The sequence below is a fragment of the Lithobates pipiens genome, unplaced genomic scaffold, assembly GCF_037356315.1.
Source record: "Lithobates pipiens isolate NorthernLeopardFrog02 unplaced genomic scaffold, aLitPip1_a1.2 Scaffold_10, whole genome shotgun sequence".
Taxonomy (NCBI): domain Eukaryota; kingdom Metazoa; phylum Chordata; class Amphibia; order Anura; family Ranidae; genus Lithobates; species Lithobates pipiens.
The window spans coordinates 177,116,633-177,140,104 of NW_027507686.1; the positions used below are offsets into that span (position 1 = coordinate 177,116,633).

Consider the following 23,472-nt stretch of genomic DNA (forward strand, 5'->3'; position numbering starts at 1 on the left):
GCACCCCTTTAGAATAACTTCAGATCAGGCTCATGGCAGTTGAACAAATTTTACAGAAAATTCAGCATAACGTACAACAGGGTAAAACGTTCTTTCCTTAACTAATTCCAGTTTAGAGATGGGCTCGGGCGTGTTCAGAAAAATAGTCCCAACGCACCTGCTCGATCCTACCAGGAAGCTGACACTGCACACTGTGAATCACAGGCAGTGAGACATTTCCCGATCTGTGCAGCTGCAGACCGAGAATTGCCTTAGTGCCTGTGAATAGCGATGTGCAGTGTCGGCTTCCTGGTGGAATTGGGCAGGTGGGTTGGGACTAGAATCCCGAACATGCCCGAGCCCATTCCTACTCTAGTTGTGGCTGCCCCAGCGTACCTGTGCAGGTAAAGCTCTTTTGGGTATAGCCCATAGTTTGAGAATCCAGTGTGGCAATGTTCATTGTTACAGGTGTCCCGATGAGGTGGACCACAGATCCCAGCATGCCTCTGCCTAAGTTCCTGTCCTGTTTTCTGATCAGCTCGGGGCATCTTCCCTTTTATATGTCACTGAAAGGGTGGCTGGACCCCAAAAAGCTTGACCTTGATCAGGGCAGGCAGCAAATAAAAATTCCCCTTGAACTGAGCAGCCAAGTAATCTAACACTAAATGTAAACTAAACACAGTAGGCAACCTGCCTACATGCATCTATAGGTGGCTGTTTATTTTTGTATTGCTATTGCCCAAACATTTATTCCCATCATTGGTTGAATTACTGTCATCTCAGATATTCATGTACACATTGTCACAATACCTAAGCCACCAGATTAGGACCAGTAAAACGAGAACATGTTCTTTGTGTGTGTATGATTTTACCAGAGGGCCTTATGATTAAGCACCAACGTGCAAAATATGTAAATCCATTCTGTATTTCTGATTATCATAAAGCTTAAAGTTCAATGCACTCATTTACACTAAAACAGTGATAAACATCCTGCTCTTTTAGAGATTTTTAGCTGCTAAGTGCTGCAGCAATGATAAAATATCCTGTGCTGACAGCATGTAAGACTGTCTGACGGTTAAGCCTCGTACACACGATCAGATTTTCCACAGGCAAAACCTCTGATTTTGTCCGAAGGTGTGTGCCTGGATTTTGTCTTGCATACAAACGGCAAGGAATTGTCAGCCAACAAACAGGAACATAGTGATGTACTACATGGCTTTTCAGTGCTTTAGCGCCACCCTTTGGGCTCCTTCTGCTAATTTCATGTTAGCAGAAGTTTGGTGAGTGTTAATTCGTGCTTTTCATTTCACGCTTTTCATTTAGCGCTTTTCAGCTTGCGCTTTTCATTTTGTGCTTTTCACCAATACATGGTATTGGTAAATCTGAAGACAAAAATCCGTAGAAAATCTGATAGTGTGTATGGGGCTAAAGAGTAGCATATGTATTATTGTGTTTACAAACTTGCTGCATTACAGCAATAAATAAAAAAAAACGTAGTGGGTCTGTAATACTTCAGTAAAAGCTTGCTTGTGTTAGATTGTTTTTTTACAAATACCAGAGGAGTGTTGCTATGGGTGGTAAAGCTTATTTGCCTAAAGTCTCCAGCCATGCAAGTATGGGCATGGTTGGGAAGAAAGGTAAACAAAAAGTGCATGCATACAGCATCCTAGTTGGGTTTGAGCCCAGAACCTAGCATAGCTAGACATAAGCACCATGGCTATTCCCAGCCTTAGTGCCTTCACGTTGGGGGGGATTAGTATGAAATATAGAATGTTGACTCCTTCACCCACCAAGGAATATCTTTCAGTAGGGACTAGTTCTGGTGACTTGGGGGGGGGGGGGCAAGAGAATCCCTTAATTAAAAGTATTTTCTTTCACTTTCTGTTTTAGCTATGGGCCAGGAATGTTAAGAACAGTTAATGTTGATAAGAACAGGTCAGTAAGCAGGAAAAATAAATGGTAGTGATCTGTATTAGAAGAGTAAGTGAGAGAATGTTGCAGGAAGGGAAAGTAATGAGATTCCACTTATCGTAAGAGAGAACACAAGGTGAAAAGAAAGCAGAGGAGAAACAATTTACACAATTCAAATAATTGGAGGAGATAAACGATTATAGTGTATATACCATATATTTGAAGAGGATGTATTACCTAAGAAATAGAAAAAAGGATTGTGTATTTTAAAGGAGAGATATTGCTAGTGCTGTATGTTTATATATTGTACATACCCCCATTGTAAATAACACTATATTTGTAAGGTGCAGTTGTGTTGGAAAATTAAAGTAAAAATGATCAGAATTTAATTTTACCACATAAACTTAGGCAAAGGTTTATGATCTAGTAAGTAAGAAGCTGAGCTCATAAATTTCTCTTCCATTTAATCTCCTATAGAGATACAACTTTAGTAACAAGGTAGGGTTGTGAGTATATGTTGACAAACAGATATTCTACATCAATGGCTATAAAAAATAAAGCTGAATTATTGCAAATTGAGTATGTTTGTCCTTTAATGGCTAATGTCTTGGAGGTTTTACTCTTTGGTTTAATAATAGAACATGTAAACACCAAATAGCCTCTAACTAATCGTGTATTTCCATGAATTCCATCTATTTCTGAATTGCCCTCTTGCTCAGGGTGGCTGGTTAGTAGAATAAAGTTGCAAGCCCTGGGTAGAGTCAGATGAATGATGATTTCCTTTGAGTAGCAATGCCCTATGTTGCTCTGACACCAAAAACCTAGGAAAACAATATTTTACTGCTCGGTAGGGATCTGTGGAACTCTGTCTTTTCCTAATGAAGCAACAAGATATGGCAACAACAGTATATGAAACAGCAAGATATGGAACAACTGGTCTAAAGGCCAACAGTCCCTTTATAAAAAGTCAATGGGAGTCCTTTGCATCCAGCCTACCTATCCCTGTGCTGCATTTTCAGGCAGGGAGGGAGAGACCTCAAGTGGAGAAGCAACAATCTCCCGGGCGACCTAATGGAACCGCTGACTCAGTTGGAGCTACAAAAGTCAATTTTTTTTTCTAGTTTTGGATAGAGTAGGGATTAGTTAAGATTCCAGTCAGTTTTTTTGCTTTAATTTAAAAATAGTATGGTGCTGATTATGCTGACTATACAAGAGGGTGAGAGGCACAATGTCGAATGTTAGCTACTTTAGCTATGACTGTCACAAGCACTTCCAAAATATTCATGCTACCCACTTCTGGGACATTCATACACAATGTCTCATTCACTCATTCATTCTGTCTTCCAGGTGTGTTGGCTATCTGTGCCTTGCTATAAAAAGGTAGTCATTGATTGCTAGGACAATCTGGAAAGTCTTCAGCTGCCTTTGTGCTATACTGGACTTCTGGTGTGTTTTTTCATTAGGGATGAGTCCAACCACACAAGCAGCAGGTACAACACTGTAAAACAGTGGAACCACAACGTATCATGAGTTCAAGGGAACCATCTTGAGGGTGTTCAGGCTGAGGTGTCCTCTCAATACCAATAGACAGATAAGTCTATAAATCTATCTATGAAGGGCACAGCCGGCAACTCCATAAATCCTTACCGTATATACTCGAGTATAGGCCGACCCGAATATAAGCCGAGGCCCCCAATTTACCCCCAAAAAACTGGAAAACTTATTGACTCGTGTATAAGCCGAGGGTGAGACATGGCTGTCCATCCCTGTGTGTCCGTCCATCCCTGTGTGTGTGTCCGTCCATCCATCCCTGTGTGTGTGTCCATCCATCCATCCATCCCTGTGTGTGTGTCCGTCCATCCATCCCTGTGTGTGTATCCATCCATCCATCCATCCCTGTGTGTGTGTGTGTGTGTGTGTGTGTGTGTGTGTGTATCCATCCATCCCTGTGTGTGTGTGTGTGTGTGTGTGTGTGTGTGTATCCATCCATCCATCCCTGTGTGTGTGTGTGTGTGTGTGTGTGTGTGTGTGTCCATCCATCCATCCATCCCTGTGTGTGTGTCCGTGCAGCCTTGTGTGTGTGTCCAGCCTACCTGTGTCCCGAGCCTCCGTCCCGAGCCGCCGTCGTCCCGAGCCTCCTCCGTCCCGAGCCTCCTCCGTCCCGTGCCTCCTCCGTCCCGTGCCTCCTCTGTCCCGTGCCTCCTCCGTCCCGTGCCTCCTCCGTCCCGTGTCGTGCCGATGGATCGCTGCTCCAGGATCGCCGCTCTTCTCGGCGGCCATTCTACAATTCAAAAGCCGCGCCTCCGCCTCCGCCTGTGATAGGCGGAACACTCAATTTCCCAGCAGCCTGTGTTCCGCCTATCACGGACATCCTCTCATCCTCGTCCGTAGTATGAGAATGAGCGGATGTCCGTGATAGGCGGAACACTGACTGCTGGGAAATTCAGTGTTCCGCCTATCACAGGCGGAGGCGGAGAAGGAGGCGCGGCTTTTGAATTTTAATGTCCGCCGTCTGTCTGCTCGATACGCTGATCGAGCAGTCAGACAGCGGTGACTCGAGTATAAGCCGAGGGGGCACTTTCAGCCTCAAAAAAGAGGCTGAAAATCTCGGCTTATACTCGAGTATATACGGTATATTCTTTATTGTAGCATATCAGCGAGTAAGAAACAGTGGGTAATACATTGCGGCAATAGCCTTGGTCAAACCATTGATGAGCCCATTCACCTTGGGTTAAGTTCAAGCTTTGTTGGCGCACTTCAAAGAAGTTCAGATGCTGAATCTAAATCCCATTGAAGTCAATGGGAACTCAATCTGTAAGATAAAATTGCCTATTTCTGTACTAATAGGTGAGAGGGTGTCAGAATAGCAGGGGGACATGTACCAATGCAATTTTTGCAATTTAAAAAAAAAAAAAAAATGTATTCGTCAGGAGCAGTGATTTATTTTTTTACCACTACTATTCCTCTATACTGGCTTTTTAAATTTACAAATGCAGCAATTTAGAAATTAGATGAAGGGTTTAGCACTGGGAAATGCTTTTAAAAAGTGCATCTTATATAGAAGTATAGATCAAAACAAAATGAGGGACACATGATGGGGAAAGAGGGACAGAGGGATTTTGTTCCAAATCAGGGACAGTCCCTTGAAATCAGGTACAGTTGGGAGCTTTCCCATTAACAACATGTAAGGGTTAAAGGATTTTAATAGCTTAGAGGCCATGACAACTTTAATAGAAGTAGGATGAGCCATTAGAGTATTTGGGAATAATGCCAAGTATTGGGTAATATAAGGCAAGCCAGCTAGTCAGGTACTTACATTTCTACCTGCAGTCATGGTACTCTCTGGACTTGCAAAACTATGGCTTCTAATGTTGGCTTTCACTTTCCTGAATTCTATTGGTAAGGGCAAATTAGCTAATTATGCTACTTTATTATCATTATACTTATTACTAGTGTTATTTTATTGTACCAGATAGAACATATAGTGCCAGTGCTGCTATAAAGCAGTCATTTTGACATTCACCAAACATTCTCTGCATGTGAATCTTTCAGGTGCATGTGTTTCAAGTAACAGTGACTGATTCACCACTGGTTAATGTTTAGCGAAAGTCACATTTACTGCTGTATAAAGCATTATGAATATAGCTTTAATAACTACTTTTGTGATGTTGTACACCAATATATATATATATATATATATACTCAAAAAGATAAAAATTCATTTCACATAATAGTAAAAAGGGAGGCAGCAGTTTATCAAGTAAGCTATACGATTGATGGTAAATTGCTTAAGGGAAATATAGGCAAGAGCCTGCTTTGATGCAAATATGTATTTTAATGTTGTTACTGTATATATAGTAGGGATGAGCTTCGTGTTCGAGTCGAACGTACGTTCGACTCGAACATTGGCTGTTCGTGCGTTCGGCGAATTCCGAACGTTTTGGCCGTTCGCGTCAAAATTCGAGTGACGCGCGGACCACAATGCACTGCGTTGGCGCAGTGCATTGCTGTCCGATGATTGGCCAAGCATGCACTGTGACCCCGCATGCTTGGCCAATCGCAGCGCCGGCAGCGAGGAGAGCCTGTGGCCAATCATAGCTCAGACTGTGTAGTGCACGCCCCACACTATATAAGGCCGCCTTTAAGGCGGCCTCCTGTAGTGTGTTACTTTGCATCTGAAGCAGTGGGTGTTCTGTGTACCTTCAACACAGTACACACCAATCGTTTTTGGCTGATTTCCTATCTTGCTGCTGTGTAGTGGTTGTTGTCTGTGCCCTGACTGCAGTATACACCACTATATTCACCTCACCTATATAGCTAGTGATCTAGCTTTAACCACTTAACAACTGCCCATTGCCGATTAACGGCTTCAGGGCGGTTGTTTAACTCAGAGAGGCCGTTAATTAACGGCCTCCCAGAATTCTGCTCTCGCGTGCCCCGAGGTGTGCGCACTCGAGAGCATCCGTGACCGCCGGGTCCATAGGCAGGGTTTACCACGTGATTGCTCCGTCAAATGACGGAGTGATCACTTGGAAACAAACCGGCGTCATGTTATGACGCCTGTTCCTCCCTCCCCTTTCTGTACCGATCGGTACAGCGGAGGGGAAAGAGATCGGTGTCAGCAGCGATGTGGGCTGCATCTGCAGTGCCCACATCGCTGCTCACCGAATTTAACCCCTCAATTCCCTGCCAATACTCTGCAATACCAGTGCATACTCTGCAGTACCCTGCCATTACTCTGCAGTACCCCGCCATTACTCTGCAGTACCCCGCCATTACTCTGCAGTGCAGTACCCCGCCATTACTCTGCAGTGCAGTACCCTGCCATTACTCTGCAGTACCCTGCCATTACTCTGCAGTACCCCGCCATTACTCTGCAGTACCCCGCCATTACTCTGCAGTGCAGTACCCCGCCATTACTCTGCAGTAACCCCCATTACTCTGCAGTACCCCCCAATACTCTGCAGTACCCTGCCATTACTCTGCAGTACCCCCATTACTCTGCAGTAACCCCCATTACTCTGCAGTAACCCCCATTACTCTGCAGTAACCCCCATTACTCTGCAGTACCCGCCATTACTCTGCAGTACCCCCAATACTCTGCAGTACCCTGCTATTACTCTGTAGTACCCCGCCAATACCCCGCCAATACTCTGTAATACCCTGCCATAAATTGCCATACCCAGCCATACTCAGAGATACCCAGCCATACTCGGTGATACCCTGAAGTACCCAGCCATAGACGCCCCCCACCCCTCACCGCCCTCCGGTGCTTCTACCAACTCGCCAGTACGATCAAAGCCAGAATCTTTTTTTTAATTTTTTATTTCAGGCTTCCCAGCCTAGAGGTGAGATGTGGGGTCATATTGACCCCCCAGATTTCACTGTAAAGAGGACCTGTCACCCCATATTCCTTTTACAAGGGATGTTTACATTTCTTGTAATAGGAATAAAAGTGATCAAAAATATATTTTTGGGAAAAAAATGTCAAACTAAAATAAAGTAAAATGAACAATAAAAAAATAAAATAAAAATGAAAGCGCCCATGTCCCCATGTGCTCGCATGTGCCACACATGTGAGGTATCGCCGAGAATGTTAGAGCGAGAGCAATAATTCTAGTCCTAGACCTCCTCTGCAACTCAAAACATGTAACCAGTAAAAAAATATTTAAAGCGTCGCCTATGGGGATTTTTTAAGTAGCGACGTTTGGCGCCATTCCACGGGCATGTGCAATTTTGAAGAGTGACATGTTTGATATCTATTTACTCAGCATAACTTCATCTTTCACTTTATGCAAACATTGGGCTAACAAGTGGTTAATAATAGAGCTTGCAGTCAGTAGTGTTAGGAGATAGTGCGTTCTGTCTGCGTGCTCTGTACCCAGTACATAACGCTATAATATAGGGCAGGCCCCTACTTTCAAACATCCAACTTACAAACATCTCCTACTTGCAAACGCAAGGAGACAGCAGCAAGTGAGATGAAAAAAGATGGACGACAAAACAAATTATACAGGGGTGATAACCCTTCCCTATGTTTTCCAAAAAGCTTAAAGATAGTTTTTTTGACTGGAGCTACACTTTAAAAATGTACCGGTTGAAAATGACAAACAGATTCAACTTAACACAACAAACCTACACAGTCCCTGTCTTGTTTGCACCGCCTGTATACTGCTGTTCTGAGTATATAGGGCCTGGGGGCCACACGCATTTCCTTTTTTTAATATGGGTACGGGGTTCCCCTTAATATGTGTACAAGACCCAAATAGGCTGGTAATGGGCAGGGAGGGCTACCCATGCCATGTTTCTCAATGTTTTTCAACCATATTGCAGGAACCAGATATAACATTAAAACCGCAAGCAGTTTTAAATGGTGTTATTTCCGTTTAATGTCATTTTGTGCAGGGACTGTTCTAAACACGGGAAACACGTGGCACTTCACAGGCATACTATAGACACCCCCCAGGCACCATATTTAAAGGAATATTTCACTTTTTTTTTTCACTTTAATCGTCATTAAAATCAGTGCTCCCGCCAAAACGGTAGTTTTTAAAACTTTTTTTTGCAGTGACCCATGTCCCCTGAGGCAGGAGGCAGGTCGCCAAACCCTTTTTAGCTCATTATCCTGCATATTAGCCGTTAAAATTAGCACTTTCCAATTCGAACGTTCGAGTCCCATAGACTTCAATGGGGTTCTAACGTTCGTACCGAACGCGGGGGTCGTTCGCAAGTTCTGGTGCGAACCGAACCGGGGGGTGTTCGGCTCATCCCTAATATATAGTATAACCATACTTATAAAGTACAGTAAGATTTAAAGCAGTAGCAAACTCTACCATTTTTTTTCCTCTTTTTTTTTTTTTAAAAAATGGGCCCCTGCAGCTTTATACCATATTGTACTAACGTGTACTGCATACTAGCACATTATGACAGACTTACCCATCAAGCACAGCCCTCCAGCATTGATCTGTCACCACTCCTGGTGCTTCCATCTTCGCCCCCTTCTTCCTTCTGGGTTTGTGCTCTCCAGCCATTGGAATGGCTAGCCTGTAATGATGTCATTACCATGCATGCATGCTAGAATCACAGCATGGGGCTCTCTGCATTCATTGCACACCCATTGTGCCTTGAATGCAGAATGCGCTGCACATGCGCAGTGACATCATCAGTTGGAGCCAATGGGAATATCTTCTAAAGCACAAGTTTAGGAGATATTCAAGGTACCTACAGGTAAGACATATTATAAGTTTGCCTGTGGGTTCAAAAATTATGTTGACTTTTGCAACCACTTTAATAGAACAAAACAGGACATACAAACCATTTAATTTAAAGTGTATTACATATAGCTAAAACCTTTTGCTGTATTAGATGGTTAGGTCCCTTTCACACGGGTGGACCAACCAGGGCCACCTGTCACTTCTTCAGGCAGAACCAATCGGACCTTCCAGTCTATGAAGCTGCGGGTGTCAATGGACATGTTTCGGATGACACCCACCAACATCCAATCTGATCTTATCCTGTAAAAGACAGATGGGGATCTGTTCCCTACCCATTTGGCAGATCAGATGGCACTTAGGGGTAAACGGCAGGCAGTCTGTTTACATCTGACTGCTTATAGAGGAGAGTGGTGTCTGTGTCTGTTTTGCATAAGCAGAGCAGACATAGACCAGCCATCCACCTGCTCGGTGGGGATCAGCATACAGATTCCCCACTGAGCAGGTGCACTCCATTGGAGCCCCCAGGGTTTGTAAGGGGCCTTAAAACCCTTCTTTTTATTTCTTTGCTGCTTGTGTCAAGTTATATTGCCCCTCATTTCCTGGAAACGTAACATGAAATTAAAAAAAGATCTCTACAAAGTGAAGGAAATTCCCCATTTAGTCAGTTGGCACCAGATCAGGCTTTCCCAGATCTCCTCTCACGTTTTGCTTCAGTGACAACATTTTGGCATTCCCCATTACCTTCTGTGTTTTCGACAATGGTACCAAGCCAAATAGAGGGATAACCCTACTTAGCAGGGATGCAGACAGCAAAAAAAAAAGCATCAGGGTGTTCTAAACCTTCCCTATTCCCAAATTAATAAAAAAAAAAAAAAAGATAGGCAGAGTTATAAAACACCCTTTATTCATTAAGAAAAAGCTTAGTTTTAATTATATTATTATAATTATAAAGTGATCCGCTATTTTACTGCTCCCCCTCCCCACTTATTGGCCCACTCAATAAGTAATGTAACAGCCGGACAAGGCTGCAGGGCTGTATGCATGTTATGACATCACAGCTGTAGCATTTTAAATTCAGGATGGAGAGTTTGATAAGCAACAAACAGTTGCCGTGCAGTCCCACGGTGTAAAATTGCAATGCAGCAATAAAAAAAATAAATAAAAGCAGACATTCAGGTGACAGTTCTGACTAATCCAGTCCTGCCTTTTTTGTGTGTTCAGGAGGAGCAGGGCTTTTCTTCTCAGGGAATAGGTGCAGGAACTCCCCCCTTATAAGTCACCCTTCGTCTATGCCCCCCTACCCACCTCCGAGCACTGTCTCTTGGCTCCACCCCCCTACTCACATCCCAGTACCACTCCTTTTACAGAGTACAGAACCAAGTATCATTTGGTGCTACTAAACTGTATGGAATTTGATAGACCCCACCCAAGCAGCAACAGACCCCACCACAGCAACAATAGATTCCCTGACACACAAGGACAGACCTTCCCCCAGCAACAATGGAACCCCCCTAATAAAATACCACTCCAGCAACAATGAACCCCCCTAATAAAATACCACTCCAGCTACAATAGACCCCCACACAAAAAAAAACAGATCCCCAGTGAAAATAGATCCCCCAGCAGTGTACTGGGGTGACATCACTGCCAGCTCAACCATTCATATCTCCAAAGCTCGTGAACCCAGAAATAAGTCCAGGTGAAGAAGTCCCTTCAGTGGTGACAGCACGCCACTGGAGGGCTTTATTTTTATGCGATGCATTTTACTAGCACATTATGACTTAAACTGCCCAGGGCCCAATATTTTTCTTTTTATGCAGTTTACTGCTGCTTAACCACTTAAGGACAGGAAGATTTTACCCCTTAATGACCAGGCCATTTTTTGCAATATGGCACTGCGTCACTTTAACTGACAATTGCACGGTCATTCGACGTTGTACCCAAACAAAATGTATGTCTTTTTTTCCCACAAATAGAGCTTTCTTTTGGTGGCATTTGATCACCTCTGAGTCTTTTATTTTTTGCCCTATAAACAAAGAAATGCGACAACTTTGAAATAAAAAAAAAAAAACAATATTTTTTACTTTTTGCTATAATAAATATTCAAAAAAAGGACACATTTCTTCATCAGTTTAGGCCAATATGTATTCTTATACTTATGATAAAAAAAAATTGCAATATTTTTATTGATATATATTGATTGGTTTGCGCAAAAGTTATAGTGTCTACAAAATAGGGGATAGATTTACGGTATTTTTTATTTTATTTTATTTTTTTAACTAGTAATGGCGGTGGTAAGCGATTTTTGACGGGACTACGACATTGTGGCGGACAGATTGGACCCTTTTGACACTTTTTTATGGCCATTGACATTTATACAGTGATCAATGCTATAAAAATGAACCGATTACTGTATAAATGTCACTGGCAGGGAAGGGGTTAACACTAGGGGGCACTCAAGGGGTTAAGCGTTACCTAGTGCACTGACAAGGAGTAGAGAGAGATCCCTGTTCCTAATCACTAAAAACAGGCAAACTCTCTCTACTCCCCTGATAGAACGGGGATCTGTTTGTTTACATTGAGAGATCCCCGTTCTGGCTCTGGAGCGATTGCAGGTGGCCAGTGGATATCGCGGCATATCCGTGTCAGCTTCCCCTGCCGTGCAGCCTGCTATAGCTGTTTCTGTGAACAATGTACAGCTAGGGTGATTTGCGGGAACAAGCTGAACTGCTGCAGTATAATGATGGCGGCTGGTCAGCAAGCGGTTAAAAAATGTCAACTGGAGTTTGGCTTTGATTGGTTATAGTATTGCAATCTGTTAGTACATCTAACACTCCCCTCACCCCCGAATAACAATGCTGCTGTCCAAAGGTGCCCCTGTGCTCCTTAATCCAGAGTTTGGTCATGCTAATTCAGTATGTATATTGCTGGCCAGATCACCAGGTATAAACATAGGGGAAAAAAAGGCTAAAATAAGAAAATTAATGCAGCCACCACATCTAATGATTGATAAGCTGCAATATATTACATTTTTGGTTTTGGGTTTAATACCGCTTTAAAGGTGTGCAATTTCAGTTCTCTGGGAGAGCTATTGGCAGTGGTCCTTATTAAGCACCCAATTAAAAAAATGCTCCTGCTGGTGCTGTGTGATTAAATGGATATAATGAAGAATTGCTTTGGGAGATGGAAGAAATGAAAGAGAAAGGGAAATTGTGCAGTGCTTTCATTTACTGTAATAATGGCCTTAAGGTGGAAGCTTTAACCGTTTGCCAATGTTGGCAGAAGGGCTCATACAGGCAGAATCACGTACCTGTACGTTGCCCTTTAAGAGGCACCAACGGGCACGCGCCACTGGCGGCCCGCACACACACGCCCACAGCAAGCTCCATGAGTTGGGTCGCGGGTCCCACAGACTTGATCCCTGTGGGGATACTCGCGATCGCCTCACCGGGAAGAAGAACGGAGAGATGCTAATGTAAACAAGCATCCCCCCGTTCTGCCTAGTGACAGTGTCACTGCTCTCTGCTCCCTGTCATCGAAGCAAAGATCAGTGATGTGTCACACACAGCCACACCTCCCCATAGTTACAAACACACCCCAGGACACACTTAACCCCTACACTGCCACCTAGTGGTTAACCCCTTCACTGCCAGTGTAATTTAGACAGGAATCAGTGCATTTGTATAGTACTGATTGCTGTATAAATGACAAGGGTCCCAAAAATTTGTCAAAAAATGTCCAAAGTGTCTGCCATAATTCCGCAGTCATGATAAAAATTGCTGATCGCCACCATTAGCTGTCCTTAGCTGTGGTGGCTGCATTTGTTTTAAGTACTAAAAATACATGTTGATCTTACCGGAAACTCAGTGTCCTTGACACCTCCTGAACTGAAATCACTGAAATCACTGTTATCTGTTACCCTATACGCCCCCCCCCCCCCCGTAATGGAGATAAAAATCAGAAAAACAGCCCAGGCTAACAATGCTGCTCTTCATAGATATGCAGTAAGGTGAGTGAGCATTGTCACCTTAGGAGAGGAACTGTTTTACTGACAGTATCACCAGACAAAATAAGGAGAAAAATAGAATAATGTAGCCACCACATCTATGAACTGATAAGCTGCAATGTATAAAAATGGTTTGGGGGTCTAGCTACATTAGAAATACCAGTTCTCAAGATAGAACCAAAGACAACATTTCTTTTAGTGTGAATAAAGTAAGGGAGGCTCATAAGCCTGGTCAGTTTTTTATTTTTGCCGTCTACTTTCCATTGGACAGATTTCCCTTGGCTTCCTGTCCCATGGCCAAAACAGGAAATGAGGGGAAATATAAAACAGGCAGACTACAGAGTCCTACAAGGTTTAAACACCTGCCCTTCTCAACTAGTGGGGGGAGTCCTCCACAAAATGACTATCTCCAAAAACCAAAAAAGAAATGGATATGGACTCAACCCCTCTTTGTATAATACATTTATACTGTATTCAAATGGTTCCTAATACATCTAGAAAGCTAATCTATAGCGTTCCAAGAGGGAAGAGAGAGACTAGGATATATATGAAGCTCCCATCTATATAAAAGCATATCACATTTATTATCGAATAAGAAAATTGTACATATCAATAACACGCATGACACAAACATCACATTACATTAAAAACATAGCCTACTATACCTGCGCCATTCATAAATCTCATTGTTGTAGCTAAATATCTCAAAATATTCAAACACATATATGATTAAGCATTTATAAATTGTATTAATCACACCCAACCTAAATGCATTGCCATAAAGGAGTGAATCAATAGCATAGCTATTGCACCATTGGTGTTTGCATACTATTAAATACTATGGATGGGAGTTGTCATGCATTTGCATATACAGTAAAACCTTGGATTGCGAGCGTAATTAATTCCAGAAACATGGTTGTAAACATGGTTGTAACCCAAAGCACTTGTATATAAAGCAAATTTCCCCATTAGAAATAATGCCTTGTACATACTGTCGGACATTCAGACAACAAAATCCATCTGATTTTTTGCGACGGATTTTGTGCCAAACTTGTCTTGCATACACACGGTCGGACAAAGTTGTCGGAAAAAATAATCGTTTGGAACGAGGTGACGTTCGTTGCGTACAATGGGACTACGTAGAGGCTAGTAGCCAATAGCTTTGGTCTCGTAATTTAATCTGAGCATGCATGGCACTTTGTCCATCGGAATTCTCTAGAAACTATCGGAAAAAGTCTGAGCGGATTTTGTTCTCGATAAATTTTAGATCCAGCTCTCAAACTTTTTCCATCGGGATTTCCAATGGAAAAAGTCTGATAGAGCCCACACACGATCGGATTTTCCGACAACATAATCCGATCGGACCTTTTCCGTTGGAAAATCCGATCGGACCTTTTCCGTTGGAAAATCCGACCGTGTGTACAGGGCATAATGGAATCTCAAATGATTCGTTCCACAACCATTTATTAATAGGTCCTTCAGTTTTATAGTCCATTTAAAAAGATTATAGCAATGTTGTGTAACCATAAAATGTCCATCCACAAATGATTAGATTTGGATTAGAAGCAAAATCCAGCAAGAGCTACAGAGTATAAAAGAGAAGAGAGCCTCCTCTAAATTGTCGTGTGAGAATATTTGTAAGAATTTTTGTACAAATTTTCTTTTATGGGTTCCAATTTGCTGACAGTGTGTACCCCACAGTAGTTATACTTTACATGCAATATAGATAATGTAATAAGCCATTGATCAAATAAGTACAAAACATGAGACTTTAACCTATTCAGCCTCGGAAGGATTTACCCCCTTCCTGACCAAGCCCTTTTTTGCGATACGGCATTGTGCCGCTTTAACTGACAATTGCGTGGTCCTACAATGTTGTACCCAATCAAAATTGATGTCCATCTTTTCCCACAAATAGAGCTTTCTTTTTGTGGTATTTGATCACCCCTGCGGTTTTTATTTTTTGTGCCATAAACAAAAAAAGAGCGACAATTTTGAAAAAAAAGCAATATTTTTTACATTTTGCTATAATAAATATTCCAAAAGAAACAAAATTCTTCCTCAGTTTAGGCTGATATGTATTCTTCTACATATTTTTGGTAAAAAAAAAAACACAATTTGCATATATTGATTACTTTGCACAAAAGTTATCGAGTCTACAAAATAGGGAATAGATTTATGGCATTTTTATTATTAATTTTGTCTTATTAAAAATGGCGGTGATCTGCGATTTTTATCGTGACTGTGACATTACGGCGGACAGATCGGACCCTTTTGACACTATTTTTGGATCATTGGCATTTATACAGCGATCAGTGCTATCAAAATGCATTGATTACTGTGTAAATGTCACTGGCAGTGAAGGGGTTAAACACAAGGGCGCGATCAAGGGGTTAACTGTGTTCCCTCAGTATGTTTACGATTACTGGGAGCAGTAGATCCATGTCATGTTGCAAGGCAGAAAAGGGAAATGCCTTGTTTACATAGACATCTCCTCGTTCTTCCTCTCTGTGCCACTATTGTGGGCCACCAGCAGACATCCAGTTTGTGGGGCCCACGGGCATGATCCCACAACGTGTGCACGCCTGCTAGCCGTCAATGACACAGCGGCGTATGGGTACGTTGTTTTGCACAGCCGTGCAACTATGTCAATGTATATCTCAGTGAGCCAGCATCTTTTGCTGTGATGTCATTTGCTGTGTCCTAAATATTATTTGAATAAAGCATTGTTTTAGCTTTGGAGTGTGGCCGTCCAGAGTTCTGTCATTATCCACATTATCTGCATGTTGTGGCTCGCACCCGGATCCCTTCACCTGGAGCAATTATGTCTGAGTTCCCAGGACCTGCCTTTGAGCGGTGGTGTATATATATCGCAGTGAGCTAGTCGACAAGTGGTTAACCACTTGCTTACAGGGCACTTAAACACCTTCCTGCCCAGACCAATTTTCAGCTTTTGGTGCTCTCACACTTTGAACGACAATTACTCAGTCATGCAACACTGTACCCAAATGAATTTTGTGTCCTTTTTTTCCCACAAATAGAGCTTTCTTTTGGTGGTATTTGATCACCTCTGGGGTTTTTATTTTTTGCGCTATAAAAGAAAAAAGACCAAAAATTTTGAAAAAAAACGCATTTTTCTTTGTTTCTGTGATAAAATTTTGCAAATTATATTTTTTTTTCATAAATTTTGGCCACAATTTATACTGCTACATATCTTTGGTAAAAATAACCCAACTTAGTGGATATTATTTGGTCTTTGTGAAAGTTAGAGAGTCTCCAAGCTGTGGTGCGAATCGCACAAAATTGATCACACCTGATGTACTGGTGGCCTATCTCATTTCTTGCGACCCGAACAAGTCAGGAAAGTACAAATACCCCCCAAATGACCCCTTTTTTGAAAGTAGACATTCCAAGGTATTTACTAAGATGCATGGTGAGGTTTTTGATGTTGTCATCTTTTTCCCACAATTCTTTGCAAAATGAAGATTATTTTATTTTTATTTTTTCCTCACAAAATTTTCAATATAATAGGTTATTTCTCTCACGTGGCATGTGTATACCACAAATGACACCCCAAAATACGTTCTGCTACTCCTTCTGAGTATTACGATACCAAATGTGTGAGACTTTTACACAGCCTGGCCACATACAGAGGCCCAATATTGAAATAGCACCATCAGGCGTTATAGGAGCATAAATTACACATCTTATTTCTCAACCACCTATTACAGTTTTGAAGGCCCTGGAGCACCAGGACAATGGAAATGCCCACAAAGTGACCCCATTTTGGAAAGCTAACACCCCAACGTATAATCTATGAGGCATAATGAGTCGTTTGAATGGTTCATTTTTTTCCAGAAGTTTTGGGAAAATGTGGGAAAAAAATGAAAACGCATTTTTTTTACGCAAAGTTGTCCATTTATAAGATATTTCCAACACATAGCATGTACATAGCAAAAATGACACCCCAAAATACGTTCTACTACTCCTCCTGAGTATAACGATACCAAATGTGTGAGACTTTTACACAGCCTGACCACATACAGAGGCCCAATATTGAAATAGCACCATCAGGCGTTCTAGGAGCATAAATTACACATTTCATTTCTCAACCACCTATTACAGTTTTGAAGGCCCTGGAGCACCAGGACAATGGAAATGCCCACAAAGTGACCCCATTTCGGAAAGCTAACACCCCAACGTATAATCTATGAGGCATAATGAGTCGTTTGAATGGTTCATTTTTTTCCCGAAGTTTTGGGAAAATGTGGAAAAAAAATGAAAACGCATTTTTTTTACGCAAAGTTGTCCATTTATAAGATATTTCCAACACATAGCATGTACATAGCAAAAATGACACCCCAAAATACGTTCTACTACTCCTCCTGAGTATAACGATACCAAATGTGTGAGACTTTTACACAGCCTGGCCACATACAGAGGCCCAATATTGAAATAGCACCATCAGGCGTTCTAGGAGCATAAATTACACATTTCATTTCTCAACCACCTATTACAGTTTTGAAGGCCCTGGAGCACCAGGACAAAGGAAATGCCCACAAAGTGACCCCATTTTGGAAAGCTAACACCCCAACGTATAATCTATGAGGCATAATGAGTCGTTTGATGGTTCATTTTTTTTCCAGAAGTTTTGGGAAAATGTGGAAAAAAAATGAAAACGCATTTTTTTTACGCAAAGTTGTCCATTTATAAGATATTTCCAACACATAGCATATACATAGCAAAAATGACACCCCAAAATACATTCTTCTACTCCTCCTGAGTATAACGATACCAAATGTGTGAGACTTTTACACAGCCTGGCCACATACAGAGGCCCAATATTGAAATAGCACCATCAGGCGTTCTAGGAGCATAAATTACACATCTTATTTCTCAACCACCTATTACAGTTTTGAAGGCCCTGGAGCACCAGGACAATGGAAATGCCCACAAAGTGACCCCATTTTGGAAAGCTAACACCCCAACGTATAATCTATGAGGCATAATGAGTCGTTTGATGGTTCATTTTTTTTCCAGAAGTTTTGGGAAAATGTGGAAAAAAAATGAAAACGCATTTTTTTTACGCAAAGTTGTAAATTTATAAGATATTTCCAACACATAACATTTACATAGCAAAAATGACACCCCAAAATACGTTCTACTACTCCTCCTGAGTATAACGATACCAAATGTGTGAGACTTTTACACAGCTTGGCCACATACAGAGGCCCAACATGCAAGGAACACCATCAGGTGTTCCAGGGACACATAGCATGCACATACCAAGAATTACACCCCAAAATACATTCTGCCGAGAAAAGAGTAAACAAAAGATTACCTGTGGTTTTAGCAGCACAGTTGTCCACAGGATGTTAGCACTGGTCCAGGCAGCAGACAGGGACTTGGTCAGCAAAAATGAACACAATTTTCCAGGCAACAGGCAGGTATACTGTCCATAGTCAATATTGGCAGCAGGCAGGGATACTGTCCATATACAGTCCAAGGTCAGTGCAGGCAGAGATCGTCAGCATTGCCAAAATATTGGTCCTGGTAGTAGGCAGGAACATGGTCCATCCATGTTGTGTGGTCAGTTCATGCGACAGGCAGAGGCATGATGGTATAGGTCCTACAGGCAGCAGGCAGAAGTAGGGCCTTGTTCAGGACAGAATGGGGATAGGGGTAGAGGCTTCTCCCACCCAAATCTCTTTGAAGCCTCCGAGTCTCCAGACCCTAGGAATGAGAAAACAAAGGAAATTGTCTTCTTCATCCAAAAAATCTATTCTGGAGCCCCTCACATATGTGAGACCCCTGTTATGAATCCCACTAGTCCACAGAGGGTACAAGATCAGTCCAAGAGGCAGGCAAAAGGCATGGTCAAACAGTCCAGGGTCAGTTCCAGATCAGGCAGAGGTATGTACAGAATCAGTAGGCAGAAGCATGGTCGAATAATAGTCCAGGGTCAGTTCCAGATCAGGCAGAGGCATAAACAGAATCAGTAGGCAGAAGCGTGGTCGAATAACAAGCCAGGGTCAGTTCCAGATCAGGCAGAGCTTTGTACAAAATCAGTAGGCAGAAGCGTGGTCGAATAACAAGCCAGGGTCAGTTACAGAGCAAGCAGAGGCATAAGGGGTTTGAAGGTAAATGGCAGGAAGTGAGGGTTAGGGTTACCATACTTCACTAATAATTCACTAAAGTATGGTAACGGCGGAAACAGTCACCTATGCAGAGGCCTGGTTGGGAAGGGCATTCGGCACAATGATAAGTGGTGTCTCTTCTCACTCCTCGTTTGCTGCACACCCGACATTTTTTCTGATGTCTTCGGCCTGTTGGTTTGGGAGGGATTTTGTCAGGAAAGTGGCGTTCAGAGAGTCTGCTAATTACATCGGATCGAATGTTTTGTGGCGGGCCGTTGGGGTATATAAGGGCAATGGTGATTTCCTCCTGGTAGCCAAGGAAGGGTATGGGTCTTTCTGTGGACTTACGATAAATGACATATGTATTGTATATGGCCAAATTAAAGAAATAAATTGCAATTTTTTTATACCACTTGTATGTTCTTCTCATGGCAAGATAGGGTTCGAGCATCTGGTCGTTCAAGTCGACACCCCCCATGAACATGTTGTACTCATGGATACAAGTGGGTTTTTGTATTGGGCCATCCCTCCTGGTGATCTCAACAAAAGTGTTGTTGTGGATCGAAGAAAGCATATAGACATCCCTTCTGTCCCTCCACTTCACAGCCAAAATTTCCTCGTTCCGTAAGCTCGCCGCTTCGCCTTTTCTTAGCCTTTTGTTGACGAGGCTTTGAGGAAAGCCCTTCCGGTTCGTTCGTACGGTGCCACATGCTGGAGTTTGCTTTCTATGGAGATTGCGGAACAGGGGTAAACTTGTATAAAAATTGTCCACATAGAGATGGTAGCCTTTCTCCAGGAGTGGGTTTATGAGTTCCCAAACAACTTTTCCACTCGATCCGATGTATTCGGGGCAATTAGGGGGATGTAGCTGGGTGTCCTTCCCTTCGTATACCATGAAGGAATATGTATACGCTGTGGCTCGGTCACACAACTTATACATCTTCACTCCATAGCGGGCCCTTTTGGAAGGAATAAATTGCTTTAGCCCCAGCCTGCCAGAAAATTGTATCAGGGACTCATCCACACATATGTGTTGGTCTGGGGTAAACAACTGGGGGAAAATCTGAGAAAAATAATTTATTAGTGGCCGAATTTTGTAAAGTTTATCAAAATTTGGGTCATTCCGGGGAAGGCACTGGGTATTGTCGTTAAAGTGTAGGAATCTCATTATCGTTAGATATCTGGTCCGGGACATTATTGAGGAAAAGATGGGCATGTGATAGATGGGGCGGGTTGACCAATATGCACGTATTTCATTTTTATTGTTTAGTCCCATACAAAATGTGAGGCCCAAAAAAATTTTAAACTCCTCCACTGTTAGGGCTCTCCACTCGTAGGGACGGGCATAAGAGGACGTTGGGTTACTTTGAATAAATTGTTGGGCATATAGGTTGCACTGGACCACAATGGATTCAAGCAAGTCCTCTGTAAAAATTAGGTGGAAAAAGTCCATCAGGGAAAAATTTTGTGTGTCCACCTGGACTCCTGGGTTGGCAGTGAAAGGGGGAACGTTGGCTTCTCCTGAGTTAGGAGGAAGCCACAAGGGGTTCTGGAGGGAATAGGGAAGGCTGGCATGGGACCTAACCCTTTGGGGCCGAGTTGACACCCCACTGGTACGTGGCCTTTGCCGAGGTACTGTGGTGCCGGTGGATGGCACTGGGTTGCCGGTGGATGGCTCTGCGGTGCTGGTGGATGGTACCGCCTCCTCACCAGTGCGCCTTCGTCTGACGGGCGGACTATCATCTTCCTCCTCTGAGGCTGTCATGGTACCACTGCTGAGGACAGGCTCGTAGTCCACGTCAGAGTCACAATCTGAATATGAGGAGGAATCCGAAGCGGAAACCTCCCCGTTGCTCTCGTCGGCTGCAAGGATATCATATGCCTCCTCAGCTGAATACAATCTTTGTGACATTTTTATTGATCACAAATGGCACTGACAGGCGACGCTGATGTGGCAGGTGACACTGACAGCACTGATCACAGGTGACACTGACGACACGTGGCACTGACAACACGTGGCACTGGAGGCAGATGGCACTGGAGGCAGATGGGGCTGACAGATGGGGCTGACAGATGGGGCTGACAGATGGGGCTGACAGATGTGGCTGACAGATGTAGCTGACAGATGTGGCTGGCAGATGTGGCTGGCTGGCAGATGTGGCTGGCTGACAGATGTGGCTGACAGATGTGGCTGACAGATGTGGCTGGCAGATGTGGCTGGCTGACAGATGTGGCTGACAGATGTGGCTGACAGATGTAGCTGGCAGATGTGGCTGGCTGACAGATGTGGCTGACAGATGTGGCTGACAGATGTGGCTGGCAGATGTGGCTGGCAGATGTGGCTGGCAGATGTCACTGGGGCTGGCACTGGCAGATGGCACTGGCTATTTGCTCTGGCAAATGGGGCTGGCAGATGGCACTGCGGCTGGCAGATGGCACTGGCACTGGCAGGTGGCACTGGCGCTGGCGGCACTGGCGCTGACGGCACTGGGGCTGACGGCACTGGCGCTGACGGCACTGGGGCTGACGGATGGCACTGGCGCTGGCAGGTGGCACTGGCGGCACTGGCGCTGGCGGCACTGGCGCTGGCGGCAGTGGGGCTGACGGCAGTGGGGCTGACGGCACTGGGGCTGACGGCACTGGCAAGTGGCACTGGCGCTGGCAGGTGGCACTGGCGCTGGCAGGTGGCACTGGCGCTGGCACTGGCGGCACTGGCACTGGCGGCACTGGCGCTGGCGGCACTGGGGCTGGCGGCACTGGGGCTGACGGCACTGAGGCTGACGGCACTGAGGCTGACGGCACTGGGGCTGACGGCACTGGGGCTGGCAGGTGGCACGTGGCACTGGCAGGTGGTAGGTGGCACTGGTGCTGGCACTGGCGGCACTGCTGACAGATGGCACTGGGCTGACAGATGGCACTGGGCTGACAGATGGCACTAGGCTGACAGATGGCAGTGGGCTGACAGATGGCAGTGGGCTGACAGATGGCAGTGGGCTGACAGTTGGCACTGGGCTGACAGTTGGCACTGGGCTGACAGTTTGCACTGGCACTGGCACTGGGGCTGACAGATGTTAGCACAGTAGTTCACAACTCACAGATCCGCTCTCTCTCCTCACACGCTGTCTCTGTGTGAGGAGAGAGAGACACGGCAACGGGAGATGATCTCATTTGTTTATATTTGAGATCATCTCCTATTGGCAGCTGTGATCGCTCTGTGAACGGCCGCTTTGATTGGCCGTTCACGGCGATCTGTATTCGCCTGTCTCCCGGAGACACGGCGGATACAAAACTTCCGCGATGCGCGCCGCCGGGGGCGCGCATTGCGGAAGTAAACACAAAGCCGTCCAGGGACGACCGCCCGAACGAACCCGCCTGCCCCACGGCCGTCATTCGGCTATAGGGCGGGCGGGAAGAGGTTAAATATACCTCACAAGTTTTATAAAATTAAAATGTTATTAATATACAATATAAATTCCAATATTTAAGATTGTAATCCCAAATAAATCGGATATACTAATACAAACTAGACATGTCAGCCCCCGTCTACACTTTTCAAATTTATTACACTTCTTCAGAACATTTAGGGAAGCTGTTTTCATGTCCTATGCATAGATGCAATTGGAGTGATTTACTAAAAGTCCACTTTGCACTACAAGTGCACTTGGAAGTAAAGTCACTGTAGATCCCAGGGGGATATGCAAGGGAAAAAAAAAAAACATTTTAGCTTGCACATGATTGGATGATAAAATCAGCAGAGCTTCCACTCATTTCAGATCTACCCCTTAGTGCACTTCCAAGTGCACTTGCAGTGCAAAGTGGATTTGCCTTTCGTAAATAACCCCCAATGTTTCATCTGAAAAGGAATTAAGAAACGTGATGAAACATCCCAGTTTGGGTGCCTCTGTCAAGATATAGCTTCCTCCAGTCTGGAACCAGGAACCAGGTATTATAGCTGAAAATTTCACCCCAGATCCAGACAGGACTAGCTTAGGTTCAAGCTGAAACTGGAACTTGAACTCTTTATTGTAAATTAACCCAGAATATATAGCACACAAGATCAGGTAGGACCTGATCACATTACCCTAACAATACAAACTGTAAACAAGAATAAAATTAACATAGCTAAGGAAAAGCCAACATAAACATTGCTAATCCACATCTAGCAACTAATAGCTGACCGTGATCTAATTATCATGAACTAATTAACAACTAGTCACTTAAAGAG

At 43.7% G+C, this 23,472-nt stretch overlaps 1 protein-coding gene across 2 annotated transcripts in view; it reads left to right on the top strand.

Moving 5' to 3' along the window:
* The first annotated feature begins 5,161 nt into the window (after positions 1 to 5,161).
* The window catches only part of LOC143935931 (mucin-5AC-like), a 251,510-nt gene continuing 233,199 nt past the window's right edge, over positions 5,162 to 23,472 (top strand). For both annotated transcript variants that reach the window (XM_077460154.1, XM_077460146.1), the window contains exon 1: positions 5,162 to 5,289. In XM_077460154.1, the coding sequence (XP_077316280.1) occupies positions 5,223 to 5,289 (67 nt within the window). In that variant the 5' untranslated portion in view covers positions 5,162 to 5,222. The remainder of the gene's footprint in view (positions 5,290 to 23,472) is intronic.